The sequence below is a fragment of the Phacochoerus africanus genome, chromosome 2 (genome assembly GCF_016906955.1).
Source record: "Phacochoerus africanus isolate WHEZ1 chromosome 2, ROS_Pafr_v1, whole genome shotgun sequence".
NCBI lineage: Eukaryota > Metazoa > Chordata > Mammalia > Artiodactyla > Suidae > Phacochoerus > Phacochoerus africanus.
Genome location: NC_062545.1, coordinates 171272035 through 171299999, shown reverse-complemented (window position 1 = coordinate 171299999; position 27965 = coordinate 171272035). Strand labels below are relative to the sequence as shown.

General features: G+C 42.9%; 1 protein-coding gene across 1 annotated transcript in view; it reads right to left on the bottom strand.

Annotated features, from left to right (window-relative positions):
* Positions 1-27965, bottom strand: part of THSD4 (thrombospondin type 1 domain containing 4) — a 549832-nt gene that overhangs the window by 294650 nt on the left and 227217 nt on the right. Inside the window, exon 7 of the mRNA XM_047767202.1 lies at positions 11448-11584. Within this exon, the coding sequence (XP_047623158.1) occupies positions 11448-11584 (137 nt within the window). The remainder of the gene's footprint in view (positions 1-11447; positions 11585-27965) is intronic.

The following is a 27965-nucleotide window of genomic DNA, read 5'->3' as shown; positions in this document are numbered from 1 at the left end:
ATTCATTCAGCAATAAAAAAAATTAAAGAAAAAAAAAGATCCTCTTAGAGCTTGAGTCTTTTGGATTGGATTACCTGTTACCTGCAACCAAAAATATCCTGCTACAAAGGCACTCTAGGCAGATGCAGTAGCACAGACTAAAGAAATGAGACATATGACAGACGATGACCTGTTTTAAGACCATTTTTGATGGGGAAGGCTGTACCACATGAAAATGACTCTTCCATTGGTGGAAAATTCTATTTCTTAGGAACTTTTTAAAAATGTTGACTAGAAAGTCTGTTATCTCAGAAAGTACCATCTCAGCCTTAGGAGAGGGAGATTTTCAACTGAGAAAAAGCATCTGATCTTCAAGGAACCCACATAACAGAAAGTATGTATGACGGTCTTTACTTCTAGGAATTGTGTCTGGCCTTTTCTTCTAAAAAATAAAAGAGAAACATTTGAAGAGCATTTGCCGGCTTTTGTTTTGAAATGGCATTTGTACAGCCAAATGTACAGAGCTTAACAGTTTAAGCAATGCTTGCTGCGGAAGGAAATAGGGTGGGACATAGCTTTTAAACAGGCACCTTTCATGCTTTTCAAAAGTACAGCCCGAGGAATGTTTTACAAGTGGTATGGGATGCCGCAATTCTGCAAATGCCCAGCAGAGGGAGCCAGAAGTGACAATTTACAGGTACCCACCCGGCCAGCAGAGACCGAATGGTGTTTTTTTGTTTTTGCTTCTGAAACCAACAAGCATTTTCAATGGGATGTTTCAATGCTTCCTCTTGGCAAAATTTAACATTCTATCCCTCATCGAAAATTCTGAGGTACACCGTGGCTTCCAAGAAACATCAAGGGACATTTTCAGGTCTAGAAGGAGAGGGATCTGTTTTTCCGTTAATTACAGGTGGAACTCCAGTTGAGTAGAGCTAAGTCAGGAAAAGAGACTTGTGGGCAGGGGATAGCTTTGCCATTTAGATAAAAACAGTACTTATGAGCAGTCAGAGCAGCCCAGCGAGGTCAGGCGAGAGGCACACAGCAGATGGGTCCAATCTCCCCCAAAAGAAATGTTTTGAATGCAAAAAATGAAAACACTGCAAATCTTTCATCTTTCCCCCCTCCACTTTGTATTTTTAAGGGTTACAAACTTAAAGAAAAATTTGCAAGAATAGTTCCACTAACACCCACACACCCTTCCCCTAGATTCAGTGACCAATTTTCCACACTCGTTGCTTTCTCCCTCTGCTCCTCTTCTCTCCTCTCCCTCCCCTGTTCATCAATTCCATCAACATTTCTGAAATACCTGAAGTCGGTCAGACTGTTCTCGGCCACTCAGATCAAGGCAATCAGATGTGTAAACAATAACACCACGGTCTGAGAAGAGAGAGGGCATGGAGACAAGGCACTTGGGGGTGGGGGGAGGCACAGCACAAGGAGCGATAGCGCCCCCCAGAATCAGGGAATGTGCCCCAGAGGTGACCTATGTGGTTGACAGAGGAAGAAAGGATTTTGAGGGAGAGGAAAGGAAACAGGGTAGGAAGGCAAGGAGGACTCAGAGTCAGGGGCTGAATAGTTTTGTTTGTCCTGTTTCTATTCTCCCACTTCCATCTCCTCTCCTTAGATGGTCACGTGCTTATGGAGCATGCCAAGCTTTGTGCCAAGGACCATATATACATATATACACGTCTTCTCATTTAATCCTTTTATCTTTGCCAGATCTATACCGTTATCATCTCCAATTTACAGAGTGGAAAACGGGGCTCAGAAAAGTCAAGAAGTTTAACAAAGGAGACCTAGCTCATGAGTAACAGATAGGTAATTGCTTATGCATTTTGTCATATCTTTTTAATGCTCTACAGGCAAAACACTCTCCTCCCAGGATGCCAGATGCTTCCTTCCATCCCCCGTCCCCACCCCCTCCACCCCCTGCATCCCAAGTCAGTGGGACAGTACCTTTCTCAGCCCCATGGTTCCCTTCACATGAGCCTCATACAAGCCATATCTGTTCATATCATGACACGGCTCCTGTCGCTCTCTGTTCTCTGAATCCAATCACAATGTCCTAGACGATTACTGCACCTGGTGCCTGTTTAGTACATCAACATCTACTACCCCTAGACATCAAGATACAGCAGTTGAGCCCCTGCCACATTACTGCACCTCCAGCACTGCCATTAGGGGTCATGGTGGAACCCACACTGACCTGAGATCTTTAGACAGAAAACGCCACCTCATTTAATTCTTCCAGAATTTTATGAGGTGGTCTCAGCATCTCTAATTTATATCGAAAGGGACTGAGTCTCAGGGTAAGGACATGATCCTCTCAAGGTAATTTGGTTAGTGAATTCACACTCACACCTGGTTGGGGAAGGACCAAAGAGCGCTGAGCTGAAACAAATGATTCAGAACTAAACCGATAAGTAAGCAGTAGTTTACTTTGCAGGTCCACACACAACTGCCCCCAAGTGTTATTTACAGTACTCTGGTGTCATCAAGAAGAAATCACCCATCTAACTCACATTTTTCCCAGTTATTGCCCCTATTATTCTACTTCCACTTATTTTAATTTGGGCCTACTTAGTCCATCACCAGCCCTGAATTAAACACTAATTTATGCCAGTTTCCTTAGGAGCTGCTTCTAAAACATACATGTAATTTCAATACTGAACACCAGATGTCACTATTAACCAGTTCTACAAAACTGCTCTTCCTAAGGTCTGGGGTGGGGGTGGGGGGGTTGTCATCACCAAGAAGTATTAGAGTCACATTACGTGATATTGTCTTACTTAATCTATAAAAACTGGAACACAGCAATAAGACAGAATTCCATTAAAAATGCTGCCTGTTTAATTCCATTAAAAAAGTGCCTAGCTTCACTTTGAAGGGCTCAAGAAAAAAAAGACTATTTTTTTCCCCAAGTGAGAAATAATAGCAAGAACATATCCAGAACCACTGGAACACTAGGCATTGTCCTTTATTTACTTATTTGAAACCTCCCACTGCTCGTGTGAGGTATTTAGATTAGGTTTTTAGAAACTGATTTAAAATCCAAAGGATACAATGATTGTTCACCCAGGAAAAGCTCATCACAGCTCTCCCAAGAAGCAGCATGCTTTAAGGTTTTAAAGTACAGTTTTGATGAAACAAGGCCAGTTTTTGGAAACCACAATGTGAATTCAAAGTCTTTTACCTCCCGTGATTCTATTTAGCCCCTTGATAATCAAGGCCACTACTGACCTTCCTTCCTTACTAGTTCATTTGGATGAGTTTGGACGTAGGGCAAAAAAGAATCTTTCCTCCTGGCATGCTCCCAAGATTTGGTTAGGAAACTGGTCTAAAATATCCTTAATGCTACAGTTACTAGTATTATGCTTAAAAAAAAAAGTAAGAGAAATAAGTAGGAAAAATAGTAAATTTCAAGTCATCAGGAAATGAGTTGATAAACTTCAAGAAATGTATAGGAACCATACCCCTATTAAAAAAAAAAAAACTTGTAGAAGGTACTGCCATTTGTCGAATAACAGAAAATAGTACCTCAAGAGCCGAGTTGCTTTTAGGGGTAAGATTTTTCTCTCCCATCAAATCCAGTTTGTTCTAAAAGCAAATTGCTGCTAGAGCTTTTATTCTGTGCTTTTCAATAAATGTTAATACATTTTCTAGTTCCTTTTTTTTTTTTTTGCTTTTTCCCAACCATGAATGAGACCTTGATCTGGCTTACCATCATGCTTTTGCCATCAGAGTAACTTTCTTTTTTTTAATTTTTTTTGTCTGTTTTTTGTGTGTAGGGGGCACATCCATGGCATAAGGAAGTTCCCAGGCTAGAGGGTGAATCAAAGCCATAGATAGCCTCAGGCCTACACCACAGCCACAGAAACACCAGATCTGAACCTCGTCTGTGACCTACACCATAGCTCATGCAATGCCCGATCCTAAACCCACTGAGTGAGGCTAGGAGTCGAACCCATGTCCTCATGGATCCAAGTCAGGTTTGCTACCGCTGAGACACAAGGAGAACTCCTGGAGTACTTTTCATGATTGTTACTTAGGCTACTCCAGTACTAAAAATTATGGAACATTTGTTTTTCAATCAAGTAAAAGTGTATTGTAAATATGTCTTGCTAAGGCCCCTAAACAGAAATGGTTTTTCCAAGTGATAAACAAAGAAACCTTTCCATTCAGAGGCCATGAGTGCATTAACTCCAAGCAAAGAGCAAACTTACCTTTCCTAAGTTTAAACGCCAGTCTGTTTTATTTTTCTTTCAAAATGTATGTTCTGGTATTCATTTAGGAATAGATATACAGGCTAACGGAATACAACATAAAGCCCAAATACATACATATATGTGTGTGTGTATATATATATATATACATGTATATATATGCACACATACATATGGCAATGCAGAGGAAATCCCAAAATAGTGGGGGAAAGATTTATTCAATTATGGTGAGGGCATAACTGCATAGCCATCTGAAACAAAGTGAAATTGAATCCATACCTCACACGATACACTAGAATAAATTCCAAATGGATTAATATAAAATGTAAAAATAAATATAAAAGCATATAGTTATAAATTATAGAAAGAAGACACAGAAGAATTTTTTTTAACTTGAAAGCATAGAAAGTCTTTCCACAATACAAAATCTAGAATCGGACAAGAGAGAATTACTAAATTCAACATTTAAAAAAGTTAAAACCCCTGCCTAGCAAACAAATAAATAAAGCCCCATGAGCAAAGGCGTAAGTCAAAAGGCTACCTGGGGAAAAAAAAAAAAGCCTTGCAACTTATACGATACAAAATTCTTTCATGTATAAAAGCTCCTATAAATTAAGGGAAAGCTCAACAACCCAACAGAAAAACAGATCACAGGAAAGGAATGTCAATGGTTCCCAGGTCAGAAGATCAAGGTGCAGCGCTGGGCTGGGACCGAAGCGCAGCAGGTTAGGTGTCTAAGTACAAGACCTTGAGAATTTCATTTTATCCAGTGCCTCCTAAAATTCTGTATCTGAGGCACCTTCTTCATCCTGTTCCAGGCCCGGAACAGATGAAACATATGAAAAGATGCACAGTCTCACTCAAAATAAATGCACATGAAAACTGCCCGACAAGCCATTTTTCACATATCAGATTGGCAAAAATCCAAATGGTGGACAACACAGCACCCTCAGACCTTGCTGGTCCAAGGGTGAGTTGTTTCAACCACTCAGAAGAGCAAATCGCCACCCATCAGGCATGAAAATCACAAATACATATGGACTCTTAACTCACTTCTAAGACTTTATCCTACCAATCCAGGCAAATGTAAAATGACTCACGCACAGGAGTATTTATGGTGGTGCTGCTGGTGATGGTAAAAGGTTGGATTCGACCTAAACATGCCTCATGGTTAAATAAGGTATAGTTAGGTCATACGGTGCAGCATCAGGCCCCTGTAAAATGAAGGGGCATGTGCTGTAGAGACTAAAATGGAAAATTCTCCAAGATAAGTTATGTAAGAAAAGCAAGGTCCAGGAGTTCCTGTCGTGGCTATGTGGGTCATGAACCCGACTAGGATCCATGAGGATGCAGGTTCGATCCCTGGTCTCACTCAGTGGGTTAAGGATCCGGCATTGCTGTGAGCTGTGGTGTAGGTCACAGATGCAGCTCAGATCTGGAGTTGCTGTGGCTGTGGTGTAGGCCGGCTGCTATTGCTCTGATTACACCCCTAGCCTGGGAACCTCCATATGCCGTGGATGCCTAGAAGAGAAAAAAAGACAAAAAAAGAAAGAAAGAAAGAGAGAGAGAGAAAGAAAAAAAGAGAGAAAAAAGCAAGGTCCAGAGCTGTGTGTGTGTGATGTGTTACCACGTGGGTCAAGAATGGGAAGACAACATAAGACAAATTGGCAGGTAGGTACATAAAAGCATCTGCCTTGAAGAAGGGAACTAAAGGTGAGTGGTTATTTCCTGCCGGGGAATGGGAAACTTAACAGGTGGGGACAGTCACATTTTTGGCTATCAGAACCATGTAAATAGATTATTACCTATTAAAAACATGACATAAAAAATGTAAGCGTTTTCAGCTGGCACTTTTGTCCTCAAATATCTATTTGTACCTGGGTACACAATACCTCGGGATATTTTTCCATCACACCTTCAGTGCTCCTCACAACTGGATTGGACCTGGCTTTTGGCAGAAAGGTAAACAAGATGTCCACACTTGGTGTCTGGCTGAGGGGCTTCCAGGCTCCACTGGAGTCCTCGTTAGGCTGGGAAGCCTACTTTTTTTTTTTTTTTTTTTTTTTGAAGTCTGATTCTATTGGTTAAGAGCATGAGCTGACTCAGCAAGAAGGAGCACAGGGACCAAAGGAGAAGCGGGACGGCTCTCCTTGGTCTTGTTGGTCTGAGGAGAGACTGCCTGGGGATTCCACAGGCAACGGAGTTTTCCGCATCCCTAAAATGTTTATTAGGTGCCTTGTGGAAGGGTATCTGCAGATGAGCTTTTATATACAACGAGCCCCGCAAAGCTCTGCAGCGTCTATATCGTAACAGATCGGACTGAGACAGTACTTCTAGCCTGTGTTGGTTCAGGAGCAGGAATAGGGGTGGATGGGGGCAAAGGTAGACTCTTCGTCTGGCCCAGGGGACTTTGCTGAAGCGTCTCCTCTCATTTCTCAGTTACAGGTGCAGACAGCACCCCTGCCAATTTAGATAGAATGGCTCTTTAGGTTCCCTTTGGGAAAGGCTGCCTGTTCCTTCAGAAGCCCAGGGAAAAGGGACCTTAAAATCCTCTCTGTTCTGACTGACACTCCAGTAAAAGAGGGACCCCCAGGGAAGGACAGCTTGTAGGCTCCAGACATCCTACCTCATCCTTACCCGAGCAGCCCCTCTGTCATCTGTTTTAATATTAGAGATCCTGGCAGACCCCCAAAGCTATTCTTTGTTTTGTTTTGTTTTTTGTCATTTTGCCTTTTCTAGGGCTGCTTCCGGCAGCATATGGAGGTTCCCAGGCTAGGGGTCTAATCGGAGCTGTAGCCACTGGCCTACGCCAGAGCCACACCAACTCAGATCCGAGCCGCATCTGCAACCTACACCACAGCTCAAGGCAATGCCAGATCTTTAACCCACTGAGCAAGGCCAGGGATCGAACCCACAACCTCATGGTTCCTAGTCAGATTCGTTAACCACTGTGCCACGATGGGAACTTCTATTCTTGACCCATTATATCATTCAGCTTCCAGAGCAATCTTTCTGGGCACAGAGAATGACTCAGTGGAGGGTTTTCTATTGCTAAAGACAACATGCATCCAGGAAGTTGTGCGGGCACCTTGGAGGAAAGAAGAATGGTACCATCAGGAGGAGGCCAGTTCACCCGAGGTCGAGAGCAGGAGAAAACACAGAACAATGCCCTGGATGTCTGCCAGCTCCTGAGCACCACCTGAGCATTGGGTCCTGGCCACAGACCTGGCACACATCTTCTCCACTCTCTGGACCTTCATGGCTGGGAGCACTGCCCCCACTTGTCACCCCGACCCCATCCCCCTCGGAGCCTTCCCTGACCCTCCGTCTAATATGTGCCTCTCACCGTTGTTCACTATTTCAGTTCCCTGTTAACTTCCTAGTGCTCATCAAAATTTGTCCTTCCTGTGTTAACAGACCTTTTTCTCTTTATTACTTTCTGCACCAGATTTTAAGCCCAAGGTGGGTCAGAGCCATGCTCATCTTTCCCACCGTTCTATCTCCAATACCTAGCCCTGTGTATGGCTGTGAGCAGTTAAAGTTATTTGTTGAGCTAATTATGTACATTGCTTGGGTTGTTAATAATTAATAGGTATGTAGTAATTAAGAATTCCAAACAGTTTATGTTAGGTGTGTAATCTCAATGTTTGAAAATGAGAAAAATCATAGATAATGGAAAAGAAGTGCATACAGTCAGTCAAATTTCCTCAAGTTCACTTTAGGTTTCTGTTTAATTCTATCTCTCTCTCTGTTTTGTTTTGTTTTGTTTTCTTGTTTGTTTTGGGGGTTTTTTTGGCTGCAGTCGAGGTATGCAGAAGTTCCCAGGCCAGGGATTGAACCCATGCTACATCTATAACCAGGGCCACTGCAGTGTCAACACCACCCAGATCCTTAACCCACTGAGCCACAAGGGAACACCTAAGTTTCTGTTTAAGATTTCAGGAGGCCTTGACCACAAACAGGACCTGGGCTCTAAATTTTTTTATTTTTGGGCCGCACCTGAGGCAATTGGAGGTTCCCAGGCTAGGAGCTGAATGGGGGCTACAGCTGCTGGCCTACACCACAGCCCACAGCAATGCCGGATCCTTAACCCACTGAGCAAGGCCAGGGATCGAACCTGCAACCTCATGGTTCCTAGTTGGATTTGTTTCTACTGCGCCACGATGGGAACTCCTAAAATTTTAATGCTTAGTTAATCCTATTCTTGATCATTTTTTGGAAAGGAGGTTAGGAAAGCCAGTTTCTAACTTATTCTTTGGTTCATTCATTTACACATTTTTAAAACATTTATTGAATAATCTTAATAACTTAAGCACTGTGGATATAAATATGTCTAACACTGATTGACTCTCTGCCTTAGCAGCTTAGACATATGTCAAAATAACTGTAACATAATATGATAAGCATTTTAATAGGCACAAGCAGAAAGTGCTTTTAGAATCCAGTTTGCTTGGGGAAGAGATACAAGAGGGAGTCCACTGAGGGTCCACATAGCTCAGGATTCCGGCGAAGTAACAGCTCTCCACCCTATTTTCAGGCTTGAATCAGGCACACGTTTGGCACAGGCGAGAACGATTTACCCAATGCAACGATTCTCTTGGTTTCAGCAAGGAACCACAGAACTCTAAGCAAAAGCCCACAAAATAAAGCCCATAACCAAATGAAAAGAAAAAAAAAAAAAAAGGAACTTAGGGCAAAGGGCAGAGAAGCGAGCAGGGTGGTTTGGTTCAGGAGAGCACAAGAGCAGTTTAAAAAGGAACAGAGCCCTGAATGCACAGGCACACACACCCAGTACGCCATCCTTCCGGTCAGGGTGACACGTGGTCCAGAGCTTATCTCTGCACATGTGGAAAGAGTTACTTTGCTTAATCTACTGAATAAATATGAAACAATCCGACGATGTATTCTGATCAAAGCCTGAGAGCCAGCTGGGAGAGGAGGTAGGAAAGCTCCACCAAGCGTGGGTGGAGTGTGGGCCCTGCGTGGAAGGTGATGGAGATAAGGAGGGCAGGTGGGTGGCAGAAGGAGGTCTTTCCCCTCAACAGAAAGCACCACGGGAAACAGCACTCTGCTACTCGCTTAGCTTCTTCCTATCTTTAGCTCTTTCCGGACTCAAGAAATTCAGTGTGAGCAAAATTAAAAGCAAGATGAGGGACGCAGGAGGCTGGGGAGGTGCCGCACACTCTCCTTGACCTTCCAGGCCTTATGTCCCTGGGATCTGGGCAAGGGGGCTTTACGGCCTTGTATTCTCAGCATCAACTGCCCTGCCCATCTCAGCCAAAGTGGAAGAAGCTCTGTGTTGCATTCAGGACCCATTTCATTTGCTGAAAGCCAACAGATAGAGTCCCTCAATTCATTTACACATTGGTTTGAAGCACCTACTCACAAGCAAAGGGCCAGGAATTGCTCCTGGCCTGGACAGGTGGCAGGCCAGAGTGATGGGAACAAAGAGTCACAAGAAGTGGGAACAGAAGAACAGAAGCAGTGCTCCAGGGGACCAGCCAATGGCTTTTGAGCAGAGTCCACTGGGTGGCCCAAGAGTGGGCATTAGAAGGGTTCTCTAGGATGCCAGGCAGTGCATACATTCTTGTGAAGGCACAGCCCTGCGAGTCTGCTAGGTCAGGGAGCAACATGTGCCAGCCCTGCCAGCACTGGGGCCCAGGAGGCCTGGCAGGAGACAGATGATGAAGGGCCTGGACTTTATTCCCTAGGCAATGGGGAGCCACTTTGCTGTACAGCAGAAATTAACACAACATTGTAAATCAACTATATTTCAATTAAAAAAAAGAGGGCTTCAAATGCACTCTTTTGCTTTAGGCAAAGTCGGGGATAGAGCACTTTCCCTTCAAAGCCTGGCTATCTATATGCAGTCTTTTGCCTGAGGCCAACATTTGGGATCCTTCACTCCCTGTCAAGAAGAAAGTGTCATCCAGGACTGCAGGATTGGAGAGGAATCCCCAAGCTCTCCAGCCCCCAGCCCAAGGACGTCTGCATTCTTCCTGCCTCTCTTCCAATTCTTGGGTCTAAGACACCATAGGAGCTCCAGTAACAGGGTAAACAGGCTAGTGGGGGGAGCACTCAGCTGGGCGCTGGGATAAAGCACTCCAGCTTGCTCTGGGAGGACCCAGGGGCTTTTCTGTGGCTTCGCATCCGGAGGACGCCCTTCTTCCCCAGCTACTCTTCTGTGGGTTGAGCTCATATCCTTATTTAACGCTTGTCACTTTTCATTAACTTTTGTTGCAGGCCTGGGTTTGCTTTCAACTCTCTGTGGCCAGCAGAGGCTTCCTGGAGCTATTGCAGATATAGACACCCCTGTGAGAGAGTAGCAGCTGTCTCAGGCCCAAGTCAGAGAAGAGACAGCAATTTGAATTCTGGGCTTCCAATCAAATATTCAAAAAGGGCACTTTACCCTTTGCAAGTTGCAAAGGAGACAGAATGTCAGTCTGGGAAGCAAATGTATTTCTGATTATTTAAAGTTCTAAGAGGATGAGACAGTCAGTGGTTCCAGCAGGTTGTAGATGATGCAGAGGTATGGCGAGCTTACAGAACTTATATAAGGTCACACTGTCAATCATGGATTGAACCCGTGTCCTCATGGATACTAATTGGGTTCATTAACCACTGAGATATGAAGGGAACTCCCCCAAATGGTGCTTTCTATCAAAGGGCAGCATCCTGCAAGGATTCTCCCCAGCCCAGAGTGTTTGTAGAATGCAGGGCGGGGAGTTCCTGGAACAGACTTCAGAAATCCAAGGAGGCTGAGAACTTCCTGTTGAAAGTACAACTTCTGTCATAAAGGCGCTAGACAACTTTGATTTGGAAGCCTGCCCTAGCTGGTGGGAGGCGAGATAAAATACGCTGTGCCCTTAAAATGCCACCCTGACGATGCCAACTGTTTCTTGACTGATCCAGCAGTGACCTCTTCATAACCTCAACTCCAGAGGTAGGAGCTCCAGCCAACGAGGAAAGATCGGAGTTTGTTAGGATGCACATGATGTAAATGTAAATCACTTAATAAGCAAAATGCCATTGTGAGACTTAGCAACTCCAAGAGATCAAAACCACAGAGCAGAACAAGCCGACCCATCCTACCCCCTTCTCCTGGAGCTCACAATTCAGAGTAGGGGGGACCAAGGCTTGTGGGGAGAAAGCATGCCACAGCCCGGCAACCAGTGCAGTCGGAAGTCACAGATCAGACACCTCCGAGACCCACTCCAGATACCCCAGTTCTGGGGCACTCACCTTGCACTGCCCAGACACGCAGATGGCGGTGCCATTCTGGTCACAGGGGGTACCATCAATGACCTTCTCAGCTTGCCGGACGTAGAAGCGGTAGCCCATGGCCTGGCAATTCAGCTCACATTTCCGATTGCCCTTGACTACCAAAAGGAAAACAACCAAAATCAATCAGCATCTTTTTTCTTTCTGTATTTTTTATTGAGATAAAATTCACATAACATAAAATCAACCATTTTAACCAAAGGATGCAATTCAGTGGTTTTTAGTATATTCACAATGCTGTACAACATCCCCACTAACTGATTCCAGAACTTTTCCATCCTCCTAAAAGGAAATGCTGGACCTGTTAGCTGTCACTCCCAATTCCCTCCTCCCCCTGGACCTTGCCAACCACCAATCTATATTCTTTCTCTATGGATTTGCCTATTCTGGACATTTCATATCACACACCTTTTAAAATGGCATGTAAGTTATTGGATCTTTCCCCACGTGATGGTAGAGAGAAGGGGTTGGATCTTCCTTTTCTGTTTCCTTTTTCTTTTCTATATATATATATTTTTTTGTCTCCTTGCCATTTCTTGGCCTGCACCTGTGGCATATGGAGGTTCCCAGGCTAGGGGTCAAATCAGAGCTGTAGCTGCTGGCCTACGCCACAGCCAGGGCAACACCAGATCCGAGCCGCCTCTGCGACCTACACCACAGCTCATGGCAACGCTGGATCCTTAACACACTGAGTGAGGCCAGGGATCAAACCCGCAACCTCATGGTTCCTAGTCAGATTCCTTTCCACTGTGCCAAGACGGGAATTCCTGTTTTCTTTTCATGGCCGTGCCTATGGCATTTGGAAGTTCCTGGGCCAGGGGTCAAATTGGAGCTGAGACCGCTGGCCTACGCCACAGCCACAGCAACACCAGATACAAGCCTCATCTTTGACCTACACTGCAGCTTCTGGCAATGCTGGCTTCTTAACCCACTGAACAAGGCCAAGGATCAAACCCTTATCCTCACAGGGACTACATTGGGTCTTTAACCTGCTGAGCCACAACAGGAACTCTAAGAGCTGTATCTTGACCTACTGGCATACAGTAGAGATTCCATGCTAAGTGAATGTCCAGAAGGAATTCTTAAAGAATTTCACAATGCAAATAATAGACTCCACTTTTAGTCATCCTCCCATGCTATCCTCTCATAGTCACAACCATATTGTATAAATCAGCAATCACAGTGAGCATACAATGCTTATGTTCCACTTTTTTTATTACTTAAAATCTATGCGGTGATATCATTTTATGCTCTTTTAAATGGCTGGAGTTTCCTGTAATAATTCCTCCATTATGAGATATTAAAGTCATTCTCTATCATCTGGGGTTGGAGTCCAAAATTCTCAGGAAGGGATAAAACATCTTTCAAGAGCTGAACCTCGCCTGCCTTTAAGGTCTCATTTCCTACTGCTCTGCCTTAAATCAGCGCTCTATCCCCACCTAAGCACTTCCTCTGTCCAGGCGTCACTTATCGGCTCCTCTGGCTTTGCTTCACTTGATGGTGCACCTGATTCTACTCTGCTCTAGGTCCCTGGTGACTCGCTCTGGGAAGCCCTCCATGGAAACTCATCTCCCCTATATGTCCATCCATCCCAGGCTGATCCAGCCTCCCCTACTGTAAGGTTAACCAAACTTCATCGGAAGCATGGCTTCGAGAGACCAACTCTGACTCACTTTTGTGTCCTTAGCACTCAGTAGAGAGCTGGGCACACAGCAAATGCTCAACAAATCTCTGAGGAATAAAAGGGGGATAGAGAAAGGAATATTGGCTTTTTTTTATTTTTTGTTTTTTTTTGGTCTTTTTGCCTTTTCTGGGGCCGCTCCCACGGCATATGGAGGTTCCCAGGCTACGGGTCTAATCAGAGCTGTAGCCGCCGCCCTATGCCACAGCAACAGCAACACGGGATCCGAGCCGCATCTGCGACCTACACCACAGCTCATGGCAATGCCAGATCTTAACCCACTGAGCAAGGGCAGGGATCGAACCCACAATCTCATGGTTCCTAGTTGGATTCATTAACCACTGCGCCATGACGGGAACTCCAGGAATATTGGCTTTTGGGTGTTGTTTTGTTTTGCTTCTGTTTTTGCCTTTCTCTCCTCTCTCCCCACTAGATAGGTTCCCCTACCTCAGAGCCTTTCTCTATAATTTCGCAACTTCACACAGAGTCTGAGTTGGTGCTCAATCAATGCTAAGTTAATTACTGCTACAACTAATATCTTCAGAGCAAGCTTGCTGCCTCCAAAATAAGAATGAGTAAAATTTTCAGGCGAGATATATTTCCATAATCCAAGGGAGAAATACAAGCCAAGTATGCATTGATTTTGTTTAACTGTTTTTGGAGACGAGACTAATGCTATGCTCAGCCATAGACAGCATGTTCCAGGGTCATGCCTCTGTCTGAAAATCTGATTATTGCATTGGATAATACTGACTTTTTCCTACACAACACAATACATCATATTTTCCCCAGTGTGGCTGCCTGACTGTCATAGCAATGAACTTCCTTCTTCTCCAAAGCCATTGAAAACCACCAACAGGAAATCACAGGCAACCTCTGGGACCACATGGTTTAAGGAAGATTGAATCTTCTACATACTCTGAGCTCTATTGGAGAAGTCAAGAGACTCGATTTCCTACCCTGGCTGCCCAAAAGATCTAAGAGGTGATCTTGGAACAGTCAAAGATAACATAGATGTAAGCACCTTTGGGAATTATTTAAAACCAAACGTCGCTTTATAAACACATACACACACAATAGGCCTAAGAAAGGAAGTGACAAGTTACAGGGAAAATAGTCTACATCTTTCCCTCTCTTGTCATCCAGCTATCCAGACCCCGTTTCCTCTCTCCCAGCATCTTGCTTTCTGAAGGGATAGCCAGAACTATCCAGGTGCGTTGCCTTTTATGTAATAAAAGGGTCTGAAAGGCAGGCTCATGGGGGCAAGGGTTTTGAGTTCTCACTTCTCTGGGCTTCCTCCCAGTTTCCTCTATCCTTTCGGATACTATCCTTGGCAGCCACAGCTTTATCTCACTATATTTGCAACCATACTGCATACTATGAAGAACAACAACAATACAAAATACAAAAACATGGCTGATTGTGAGACAATTTTGGCAGAATTCTCCAAATGGCTCCATGAAAATAACCCAGAGGAACAGCCTTAAGTCTGGGCTTCTCCTACCTGAGGCTCCAACCAGCCACTAGGTCTGACCCTCTGCCTGAGCAGCTTAGGCAGTGCCCCTGCCTTCCAGACTTGCAACAGGGGAAAGAGGGATCCCAGGAAATAACTGAAACCTGGGGATAAGTGACCGCCTAACAAAACTGTCCAGAATCCTGCTGCCTTAGCAACACTCACCTAGAGCTTCTCGTAAAATGGCATAAGCCCTGACTTCTCCAGACCCTGCCCATACTCCCCACCTACTTAAAAATGCCACATAAAAATACATTTGCAGGGCTTCACAAGGATAGTCACTTCATTCTCTTTTCTCTCCCTGAGCAGAACTGCAGTTGGATACCAAGAGCCTCTTCTCAAAGCAGATTTTTGTCATGGTTATCTCTTTTCTTAAAATTATTTTTTGGCTGTTTTTTTTTTTAGCATTCTTAAACATTTTTTAAAGTTATAGTTGGTTTATAATGCTCCATCAATTTATGCTACACAGCAAAGTGACCCAGTCATATATACATGTGTGTGTGTGTGTGTGTGTGTGTGTGTGTATTTCCTTATATTATCTTCCATCATGGTCTATCCCAAGAGACTGGATATAGTTCCCTGTTGTGTACAGTAGGACCTCATTGCAGAGAGAGGGACCAAACAGAAGAGCACAAGCTGGAACAATTGGATAAGAGCAAGTGAGCACATCCTTCTCCTCTGTGTTTTTCTCTCTCTTACCTCTCACCCTCTCTGCTCTCATCTGGTTCCTAAATGTCCTTCCCACCCCCATGGGGAACACCTTTACATTCCACACAGCCAGGCAGTGATCCTCAGTGTGGTCTCCAGACCAGAAGCATTAGCATCACCTGGGAACTTGTTGAAAACATGAATTCTTGGGCCTCACCTCCAACTCCTAAGTCAGAAACTCTGGGGATGGAGCCCAGCAGCCTGTATTTTGAAGTGCTCCAGGTGTTCTGGTACACCTCTGCTCTAAGCAAAATCAAGTAGTGGACAGACTTGGAAGCAGCTGGTTATTCTTACTTTGAATCAAAGATATCTAAATTCCATACCTAAATTTAAAAGATAACATTTTAACTTAGGACATTGCCAGTTATCTGGATCCCTGATAGTAAAAAAAAGCCCTCTGATCATTATAAAATGCCAGAGAATATACAAGAAAATTCAGATTACTTAGAATAAAGTGACTAACAGCTAAGTGGTTTACTCTCAAATACAGGTTAAATCTTTAAATCAGTCATTGAACTCTTCAATTGGAAAAATCCATTGACATAAGACTTAAGATATTTTTAAGTGACAAAGGACAAATAGAAAAGAAACTAAAAGTTACAACAAAATTTTAGAAGGTGGGAAGCAGAAGGATCTATGGAAATAACTTAGCAAACAGATGCAAGCAAACTGATCCTAAGCAGGAATTAAAGCAAGGAAGCTACCTATTATTGTATCATCTTCACAAGGTAACTTTGGAAATAGGGGGAGAGAGGCCTAAAAACAAAAAAAAATTATCTATAGAGTATTTAAGGATCAAAGGTTCAGAACACTGGAAAAAAGTGGCTATACTAACATCATACAAAATAGACTTTAAGGCAAATATTTTTACTAGAGACAAGTAAGAGCTTTTTTTGCAATGATAAAAGGATCAATCCATCAGGAAAACAATGATACCCCAAAATACATGAAGCAAAACATGACAGAATTGAAAGGAGAAACAGATAATTCAACAATAATAGTTTGAAACACTGACACCCCACTTTCAACCATGGATAGAACAACTATACAGAAGATGAGTAAGGAAATAGAAGATTTAAACAGTACCAAACCTCCTAGACTCAGTAGATATCTACAGAACCTTCCATCCAAGAAACGCAGAATACACATTCTTCTCAAGTACACATGAAATATTCTCCAGAAGGGAAAAATGTTAGGTCATAAAGCAAACCTTAACAAACTTAAGAGGAGCATACGAAGTATGCTTACTGATAAAAATGGAATGAAATCAGGCATCAGTAACAGAGAAATTTGGAAATTTCAGAAATATGTGGAAATTAATATACTTCTAAATCACTGATCAAGAAAAAATCAAAGGGAAAATGGGAAAAAACTTTGATATTAGTAAAAATAAAAATACATCATATCAAAACTTATGGAATGCAGTTATAGCTATCCTTGGAGGGAAATTTATAGCTGTAAGCACCTGTGTTAAAAAAGATCTCAAATTAATAACAACCTCCTGCCGTAAGCACTGAAAAAATAAGAGCACACTAAACAAGGCCGAAAGAAGGAAGGAACCTAGAATGGAAGTAAATTAAACACAGAAGGGAGAGACAACAGAAAAAAAAACAATGAAACCAAAATTTTTTAAAAGATCAACAAAACTGACAAACTTTTAGGTAGACTAAGAATAAAACATAGAAGACTCAAAATACTAAAATTAGGAACAAAGAGTGGACACAACTACTGATTTTACAGAAAAACAAAACAAAACCAACTCCCCCCCCCAACTTCTAGCCAGGACAATTAAAAGAGAAAAAGAAAATCATCCAAATTTTAAAAAAAGTAACAGTATCTCTATCTGTAGTCACAGATGATATGATCTTGTATATAGAAAAAAAATCTAAATGCACCAATAAATAAGTTCATCAAAGATAAAGGATATAAGATCGATATGCAAAAATCAGTTATATTTCTATACAATATCAATGAAACAACCTTAAAATAAAATTAAGAAAACAATTTAATTTATAATAGCATCAAAAATTATTAAATACTTAGGAACAAATTTAACAGAAGAAGTATAAGACTTATACACTGAAAACAAAACATTGTTGAAAGAAATTAAGGAAGATCTAAATAAACAGAAAGACATTCTATGTTCATGGATCAAAAGACTTAATATTGTTACGATAGCAATGCTCCCCAAAATTGATCTACAGATTCAGTGTAATCCTAATCAAAATATCAACTGTATTTTTTTTTTTGGCATAAATCAACAAGCTGATCCTAAAATGTATATGGAAATGCAGGGAACCATATGCCTTGGCAACATGGCAGTGAAATTTCAAGACACTTGATGCAAAGAAAAGATAACACAGGCTACCAGAGAGGGAAAAAACCAAGAAACAAAATGGTGTTGGATGTCTTAACAGCTTGGAAAGCTAGAAAATAATTAGGCCTCATGATTTTTGAAAATTCTGTATCGATTACTAGAATTCTCTATCTAGTCAAATTATCAGTCCTTAAGAAGCAATAAAGTCACTGTCAGAAATTCAATTCTCACACAATTTAGTGCTCATGTACTTTTACTAGAGGATGTATTCTACCACAGTGAAGGAAAGTAGAAGAAAGAAAGTAGAAGGTGTGGGACACAAGGAATAGAAGATCTAACTCAGAAAAGAAGCAAAGAGAATGCCCAGGACTAGGGTGAAAGGAGACTCTAACAAGACAGATGTGCACTAGGGAAATATAAGAGCAGGTCAGAAGGCTCCAGGAGAAATTTCTTCAAGAAAATGAAATGGATAAAATATCCAATAAAGTTTAAGATATTGAGATTTGAAAATATTGAGATCTCTAGTTATGAAAAGAAGATTTGCACAATTTAGAGGGGCTTGGGTTGAATTAGTGTGAAGTACATAGAAGAGTTGACAAACTAAAAACAAAAAGGTATTTATTAACAACATAAAAAAAAAGGATTTCAGGAAAAGTCACACAGCATATGGAATGCAAGCTACAGGGTGATGCTCCCATTATCTATCATTACCATCCCAATCCAAGTCAGAGTTCCCTCAGCAGCTGCAAGTGTTGCTTGCTGGTAGCTCACAGCTTTGTCTTTCTGGATAGAACTGGCCCCCAGTCTAAGGGAGTTACCTCACCATCCTGCTTCCCAGGGATATCCCCTGTCTAAAGACTGGTCCATGTGGTTGTACAAAGGCCCATTCTGTCTCAATTTGGGGTAACTGTGCAGGGCAATCCTAGCTCAGAACTAGCTCCAGATTTACTCCCTAAGAAACACTGGACACAAATCTCTGCCTCAGGATTAGCATCCAAGAGATCTGACCTAAGCTAGTACACTACCTGGCTCAGCTGTGAAGAGCATGCACATAGTCATATTGTAAGTGATGGTTATTAATCTACCCAAAGTTAGAACATAATTACATTGAGAGCGTGTGGGAGGGGAAGCGTGTATATGTGAAGTGAGGTAGAGGGAGAAGATGGTGAAAGAGGGCTACCTTCCTTTCAACAGAAAATATCTGAAACTGAAAAATCCAGAAGTTACGATATAAACATCATTCAGAGATAAGAAGGTAAATATCAAAAGATGAGGTACAATTGTTGGGTAGTAAGAAATATTGGAGGGGGGGCAATTTGTAGAATTATTTGAGTCTGTAAGATATATGCATGCCTAACTTGAATGAAATAATAAAAATTTATTTTATAAAGAATGTCAAAAATAACCTTCCATATTCAAGTTCTGAGAACTGGCATCCTGCACAGTTACTATCAGTGGTAGGTCCCTCGCATTTACTCAGAACCATAAAACCCTTTGCTGTCTTTTCAGGAACGCAGCCTAAGTGAGAGGACAAAATCTTGCTTTCCAAGAAAGCAATATGTTACTGAAGAGTCTAGATTTTAGCCAGCTGTGCAACGCCCTAGGTTTGCCTTAGCTCTTAGTAAGCAAGAGGGAGACTTCCCAAAGTGGCAGGAAATGAGGTTCAAGCTTTTCTCACAAGAGCACTTTCTCCTGCCCTCACTTAACAGGGAGAAAATTTCAGGTAAGTGAGAGAGAGCTCCTGTGAATAAACACGTGAGGCTGTTCTTGGAGGATGGATAACATCTGTGCTTAGTTTTGGATCCATTCAAACTTCACAAATTCACTCCAAGTTTAACACCGAAGTCCTCATTTCCCAGGCTCAAGTTCCATTTTTTGGGTAGAATATATGATATCCCTGTTCAAGAAAAGCAGCCTCCTAAACGCAGGCAGCTCATAAAACTCAGACGTGGCTGGGTGCTTACCCAACATATGCTGATGAGTGAAGTGTAAATGAATTCAAAACATGTGGATGCAATGTCTTAACTGTGTATGCAAGGGTTTAAATAAAATAAAAAAGGGGTTTGCTCAAAGTCCTAGCAATGGGCACAGAGTTTGCAGCATTTGGTCGGGGTGAATAATCCAGGGGCAATCAGAGCCGGGCTGGCTTGACCTTCGCCAACCACGTGCTATGTGCTATTTCTATATCTATGTGCCAGTCCCCCTGTTTTAGGATAAAGGATCTGCCTGCCCTTGTACTCCAAATTCTGCACTAGGCGCAAATGATTAGTATTTAAATTGCTTCCCCCCAGACTGCATTTTCCAGAACAAAGTTATGGAAAATAAGATGTGGAGAATGCTTCAAAGAGCCCAGACTCTTCTCTGGAATTAGAAAATTGCTGAAAAAGTCAGAAGAGAGGAAGGGCAAGACCATAATTCTTTGCTTTTCCTGTTCTGAAAAGGAAATTGTTTCAGGTACACTCCATTATTAAAATTTAAATATGGAGTTCCCATTGTGGCTCAGCAGTAAAGAACCCAACTAGTATGCATGAGGACTTGGGTTCAAACCCTGGCCTTGCTCAGTGGGTCAAAGATCTGGCACTGTCATGCGTTGTGGTGTAAGTTGCAGATACGGCTCAGATCTAACGTTCCTGAGGCTGTGGTGTACACCGGCAGCTGCAGCTCTGAATCGATCCTTCCATATGCCAAGGGTGTGGCCCTAAAAAGACAAACAAAACTAAACAAACCCTTAAATGCAAAAGCATACCGCTTATCAATTATGTAATATAATCTTCTATTCCACACTATGACTGTATAATTGAAACCTGAGAAGTTCCATGCTGTGCCCTACTGAATCTTACTTAATTTACAGTTTTAACAGGCTTGGAGATCCGGATTAGAAACAGTACACAAAGAATCTTTTTTAAATCCTGAAAAATCATTGGCTCTGTGTTCCATAGATGTTAAATTCCTTACACATATTTCTAGTAGGTAACACTTTCATGCAGTGGTGCTCAAACTAGTGTACTCAGAATCACCTGGAAGTCTTGTTAAAACACAGATCAATGGACTCTACCTCTAAAATTTCTGATTCATTTGGTCTGGCATGGAGCCCAAGAATCTGCATTTCTCTTTCTTTTTTGGGGCACCCTGCGGCACATGGCGTTCCCAAGCCAGGGATCAGATCTGAGCCACAGTTGCAACCTATGCCGCAGTTGTGGCAACGCCAGGTTGCGGATCAAACCTGCATACCAGGGCTCCAGTGATGCCGCTGATCCCATTGCACCACAAAGGGAATTCCCAGAATCTTCATTTCTAACAGGTTCCCAGGTGGTGCCAATGCTGCTGGCCCAGGAACTGCACTTTGAGAAGCACAGCTCTAATTGGTGCTATTGAACAAGGAAGGAGAGAGGTGACCTACTCAGCAACCAGACCACTAGCTGGCACCCTGGGAATGCACAGCCAAAGCTGATGTGCAAAGTGATGTTAGGCTAACTAAAAAAAGGTTATGGTTTTATATGTGCAAGCCAGCTAGTCCAGACTGCAATCATTAAGAGGCCGTGCAAGGAGGAAGTTCCCTTCTGAGCTGGCAGGTACTATCTACACTGTATAGGAAACAGAGAGAGAAAAGGAACTTCTCTTTCTTTAGCATCTGCAGTTGCGTCTGGCTGCCTAACCTCTTCTTGCCTTTTACAATTTTTATGTCTACTATATTTTGAGCACCTCCCATGTGCCAGACTCCTTATATACATATGGAGGATGCAGGCACTGAGGCTCAGACAAGCTGAGTGACTTGCTCACCAACACTCGTAGCCCATTTGAGGGCGGAGAGACACCCTCCATGGCAGGGGCAGAGTGAGGGGAGATGCTACAGGATAAAGCTGTAAAGGCAGATCAGTAGCCAAGGGTGTGCAAGATCATCATTTCTGTTGGAAGAATGAACACCTGATCTCGAGTTCCATGAAGCACCACGACTTGCATTCTTTGCACTTTTCCAGAGAGCAGAACATGGAATAGCAGTAGCTTCCCATTTGGAGAAAGTTCCTAGACACATAGTTTCATGGGAATTGGTTAATCCAACTTTGTCCGAGTTACCCAACCTTTTCCTGAAATGTGTTCTTTTTCTCTAATGTCATAGTAAATCCAAAGCTGGAAAAAGTGACTGAAAACAAATACCGTATGGAAAAAACACCATGCTGCTCAAAACTCTTCAAGCTGTGTGACATCTAGTGCTACAGCTTAAAATGTTACATTCAATCAAAAATAAAAGTTTGAAAGGGGTTCTGTCAGTAGAAAGCCAGGTTGGCCAACGGTCAGGAAAGCAGCTTGACAGCTTCAATAAGAAGTGGGAGGTCATAACCAGTTTCTTTTGGGAAAATATATATCTATCTGCGCGGATGTGGACATATTAAAATACGGAATATACACATATCCTCCAGAAAAACGAGGGCTTGTTAGGGACTCCTTATGGACTGAGGCTGTCAAGAGCTCTGGGAAGGAAGCTGGGGAAGGGACAAACTGCCATGTAAAGTCAAAGTCTCAGAGGCCAGAGAAGATCAGAGGCAGAGGAAATGGTATCATCTCTGCAGGTGACACCCCGAGGAGGGTGACTTGACTTCCCGTCTCCTGCTATTATCATAGAAAAATATATCCATATATAGGTATATATGTGTATGTTTGTGTGTATATGAGTATATATGCATACAAGTGGGTATGTTTATAAGTGTCTAGTATGTATCTATTTTGCACATGTGTGAGTGTATGAATGCATGTGTGCATATATGCACATGTACCCATGTACTTACATGTGTGCATTATGTGTAAGAGTGATGAGAGTATGTGTACATGTGCGTATTCATGTATATTACATGGGTATGGGCACCTGTATCTTCCAGAGCCTCTTGGCACCAAGCCAAAGCAATCAACACGTATAAGAACACAGTATGAGCTGGTGCGTAAGGTGGCAAAACTTATGCATGAACATGTGGGCAGATGCAATCAATCCACCTACCTGAACACCAAGCAGTGGTTCTAACAAAGCCTCCCTCTTCTAAACATTTAAGAGCAGACACAGTAAGACACTAGCAAAAGGTTTTATCAGGATGGGTTTTGATGGCTTCAGGAAAAGAATTTTTTAGTATGACAAATTCTCAGAATTCAGGGGAAAATTTCAAGGAGTCCTAGCTAAACTTGGACTCAGCTCCCCCTCCTGGGGCTTAACAAAACCTGCTGAAGAATGATTTTACCATGTCACCCCTCTTCCTGCAGCCATCCTGAATTCTTCACTCTCCTCAAAACATCTACATCCAACCCCTATGGGTTTCAAGGACACTGTCCTCTACAAGTGGGTCCCTCCCTTACTTTAACAACTCATCTGCTCTTGTCACTGTTCTGGAAACATACATGGGCACTCCCATCTCTGTGGCTCTATTTCTTTTGTTCACCTATTCAGAATGTCCTTGACATTCCAATCTATCTACACAAACCCTACCTTCATCATGTGGTTGTGAAATACACAATTGTAAAAACTGTGACAGTTACTGTGAAGGTAGTCTCCCAGGGAATTTGGAACAGAGCAACTGACTCTGTGTAGGGTATGAGGAAAGGCGTTAAGGAAGAAGTGACTTTTGAACTGAAATCTGAAGAATGAATTCATTTTATGAGAGAGGGGATGGAGAAGAAGATGTCCCAAGCAGTGGTACCAGCCTGTGCAAAGGCCCTGTGGCAGGAGGAGTGGAAAGAAGGCCAGTGTAGCTAGAGCGACAGTCTGGAGAGAAAATAAGTGAGCCTGGAGAGATAGTCCTTCCTTTTTTTTTTTTTTTTTGGTTGCATCTACAGCATGCAGATGGCTCCTTGGGTCAGGGATTGAACCCATGCCACAGCAAGTGACTATGCCAGATCCTTAACCTGCTGAGCCACCATGGAACTGGGTGGTCCTTCTTGAAGTCCACAGTTCTTGTGATCTCTCTGGGTCAGGGTTGCCAGATAAAGTGCAGGATGCCCAGTTAAATTTTTCATATATACAACATATGTTGTGTGGGACACACTTATACTAAACATTTACATTAAAAATATTTATCTGAAATGCAAATTTAACTGGATTTTCTCTTCATTTTTTAAAAAATTTATTTTCTAGTGACCTAACTCTGGATATAACCAAAGGACATATTTTTTACACATAACTCATTTGTATTCTTTATCACAATGGGTCTTATTTTTTTAGCTGCCTTGATATCTCTCCGTCTCTCATGACCTCAATCTGAGAACCTCAGAGCAGGAAGAGTCCTAGAAATCAGCCAGCCTGACCTTCTAACCCCACAGACAAGAACAGGCGGCTAGAAAGGTTTGGAGCTGCTCAAGGTCACAGCTAAAGAGCCCACGGAGGAGGCTTCTTTCATGCCCTCCTGCTGTGCCTAGGACAGCACTGAGCACATTAGAAAGCAGTCTAATCAATTGCTCAACTGAATTAACAAACTAATTTACATGCTCTGAACAGAGGGGGAATGAATAGATACAATCCCAGACAGCCAAGAGCTTTCCAAACAAAATAAATAGCCAGCCAGACAGAGCAAGGGCCACCTGCACATGTACAAACACAGGGACAGACACAAAGAACCCCAGCCAGTGTCTGCTTTGACCAGCTAGGCTTTTTCCAGAGGTTCTACAGGAGGGGAGCACCAAGAAGGCTCTCCTCCTTGCTGGCTTGGTGAATTTACTCCTGCACAGTGGCCCATGGAATTGACATGGCAAGTGTGGAAAAGGATCATTTTTAACCTTAAAATGGACACTGTGACCCGGAAGGGACTCACCCAGCAGCCTCGTTTGTCCCTTTTGAGTCCTAGTTATTTGCTAAGGCAATGTTTTTTTCAGGCTCTCTCTGCAGGCAGAGCACGTTCCCATCCAAATAGGCACAACCACTGGAAGAAAAAGGCCAGGGTGGGACCCTCCATCACTATTTACCAAACGAATGCAGCCCTTCACATTCAACCCCACTGAATACAGGGGGATAATCCCTGAGTAAGCCTGGCTTTCAGTCTTCTCCCGGACTTGAAAAGATGTCAATCCAGCCCAATCACAATCAAATGCACGCATTTCACTTCCCGAAGACAAACAAGGATTTGGACAAATGATAAACGGAGGCTCCCTTGTGGAGACAAGAAAAGGGAATTCAGCAGCCCCAGCTCCCTCTCAAAGGAAGCACCGGGAAGGATGTTCTTGGCGCGGCCACACAAAGCGCGGCATGAGCTCATCACGCCAGCACCTAATTGAAACCTCAGGCTGAAACAGGGTTTTGTGATATTTAGGGGAGAGGATGGGCAGAGACAAAAAGGAGAAACAAAGGATGTGTACAGAAGAGGCATGAAAAGCAGCCCACTTCTTGACTGCTGGGACAATTTGGATGGTGGCCATCGAGTTAAATGAGGTGCAGCCCTGCTTTCAAGCTCAGAGACCCAGAGCCGTTTTGCAGAACTAGCTGCTGCCAGAATTATGGCTCTATAGCCAAGGCCTTCCACATCCATTGGGACCTTCAAAATGCAACTGTATTGAAAGAAATGCAGCAGACAGGATGCTGGTTAGATTTTTAGACAAGCCACCTAGCATTTGCGAATCCACCGAAAGGCATTAGCTTAAAGAGAAAGAGCATGGTTTCCGTATGTCCTTACCTGGGTTTGAATCTGAGTTCTGCCACTTACTAAGTCCATATCATTGAATTACTTAGCTCTCTGAACCTTTCTTTCCTTATCTGTTAAAACAGGTGTGCTAATGCTTATCTCACCGTCTTGTCTGAGAATAAGAAAATGCTTGTAAAAGTGCAGGTGTTCGATATATATGTTCACTTCCTTTCTTCTCTCTTGAAACTTGAGGCCCAGGGAAGTGATGAAGTCTGAATTTGGAAGGTTTATTAAGAACTGCAGACATGGAAATATCTAACTTTATCAAAACGTGGCAACTCTTGGCGGTAAAAAAAGATGGGCTAGGTGGTAGTACCCACTAGTTTCGAGGCTTTATTAAAACTTTTCCCCTGCCAGGAGGTAGTTATTGATGCGAGCCTGTCCCCAAAGCTCTACGGAGCTGCCTGTTCTTTTAATTTTCTTTGATAATTGCCGAAGCAGCGTGGCCAAGTTAAAATGCGCCTGGAAGAGGAGTTGGGAGAACAGTTCCATGGTGTTTTGGCTGCACTTCAGGACTCCAGCTGCTCAGTAGCCAAACCTTGGGAACACTGTTTAAGATCTCATTATTCTATTTTCTTTCTCCTTATGGTTCTTGCAAATAGCCACCTGCAAGTTTCATTTCGTTATTGGATCTGTTTAGAGACATGGCTTTAATCCTCCTTCTTCGGAACGTCTCCTGTGTTTGGAAGGGTCGTCATCTCTTGCAGTTCAACCATCAGCCACCGACAAATACAGGTCTTAGTGAGGGACTCGCTATTCTTTTCCTTCAGCAAAAGTTCCCGCCAGCAAGCATACCATGCTTCCATGCAAAACATGCAATGACAGACAGACTGGGAAGCCTGGAAAGATGGCATCCTGTCGCCACACTCCCAGCAATACAGTCACAGCCAGTTTACCTTTGTGAGATTACTGGCTCTTTTCCTAGACTCAGTCCCCTACTTCATCTTGCCTGTGGAGCTATAGCCTGATGCTCTGGATTCCGTTGGACAGATCTTTTTTCAGCTATAATCACCAAAGAAATTGGGGGAGGAGGGGCAGAAAAAGAGAGAATTCTCTTTACATGCCCAACAGATCTGAGATAAGAGGACGTGATCTTTTTTGAGGGAGTCATCCAGCCTATTACCTGCTCCCCTTCTCACTGTATGAAGTAGATCAGGACCCAAGAACAGTTCCTGGATCATCCAATACAGGAAACTACTCTTCAGGGCACTCTGACAAAGGGGCAAGTGCACATTTCAACCAAGGACATTCAAAGTCTTTCTGTGGGGTCGGAGTGCTGGAGGTCGGGGGAAGGTTATATGACAGCGTAGACATGCAGAGATAGGATATGCAAGGTAGGACTCAACCTTGTACACCTATGAAAGTCAAATTTTCCATAGCTGTGTATGCAATCCAGAAATCTTCCAAGAATTCTAACCATATTTCCAAATCCTCTCTAATCCTTCCCCATTTCCTTGTCCAGTTAAAGCCATACAAAGAGTTCACCAAATACAAAGAGACCTATGAAAATCAAACTAGGAGTTTCTGTCATGGCTCAGTGGTTAACGAACCCGACTAGCATCCATGAGGACGTGGATTTGATCCCTGACCTCGCTCAGTGGGTTAAGGACCTGGCATGGCCGTGAGCTGTGGTGTAGGTCGCAGATGTGGCTTGGACCTGGCATTGCTGTGGCTGTGCCGGCAGCTATAGCTCCGACCCGACCCCTAGCCTGGGAACCTCCATAAGCCCTGGGTGCAGCCCTAAAAAGACAAAAAAAAAAAAAAAAATCAAACCAGATGACATAAACAGAGGAAATATCATAGGATCTCTTTTAAGTCTTTGGCCCAGATTCCACTGGGCCCATCCTGTTTGGTTTTAGATACTAGGTATAGAGCTACAAGTGTTGGCATTTCCTAATTTGTATCCTTTTATCTGAAAATGCAGGGATTGCTTAGGATACGTTGTTCATTCTGTTTATTATTTCATCCTTAAAAATGGAACCAACCACCTCACCGCCATGACAATAGCTACTATCAAAAAAAACCAGAAAATAACAAGTGCTGGCTTGGATTGAAAAAACTGGAATCTTGGCACACTATTGGCAGGAATATAAAATAGTGCAGTCACAGTGGAAAATGATAAGGCAGAGTCTCAAAAATAAAATACAATAAAATTACCATATGATCTACCAGTTTCTCTTCTGAGTGTATACAGTTGACACCACCCCACACAGTCAGAAATCTGCATACTGCTATCTCTGCCTCAAGAACAGAAACACTGATAAATGACTCACCCAAGGACAGGAAGCTGAAACAGTTTGGATGGAATCAGGACTCAAACCCTAGTTCTTTTGATTGCACATATTGTGATCTCTAACCAAACACAAACTTTTCCCCACAGTTAGAAATTTAAAGATCTGTAAAATGAAAATATAGGAACATATTGAAAAAAATCTATGTATGGGGACCTGCACAGTTTAAACCAATGTTGTTCAATGGTCAACTGTACATCCAAAACAAGTGAAAGCAGGGTCTTGAAGAGATGTTTGTACACCCATGTTCACAGCCACGTTGTTCACAGCGCCAAAAAAGTGGAAGGAACCCAAATATTCATCCACAGATGAATGAA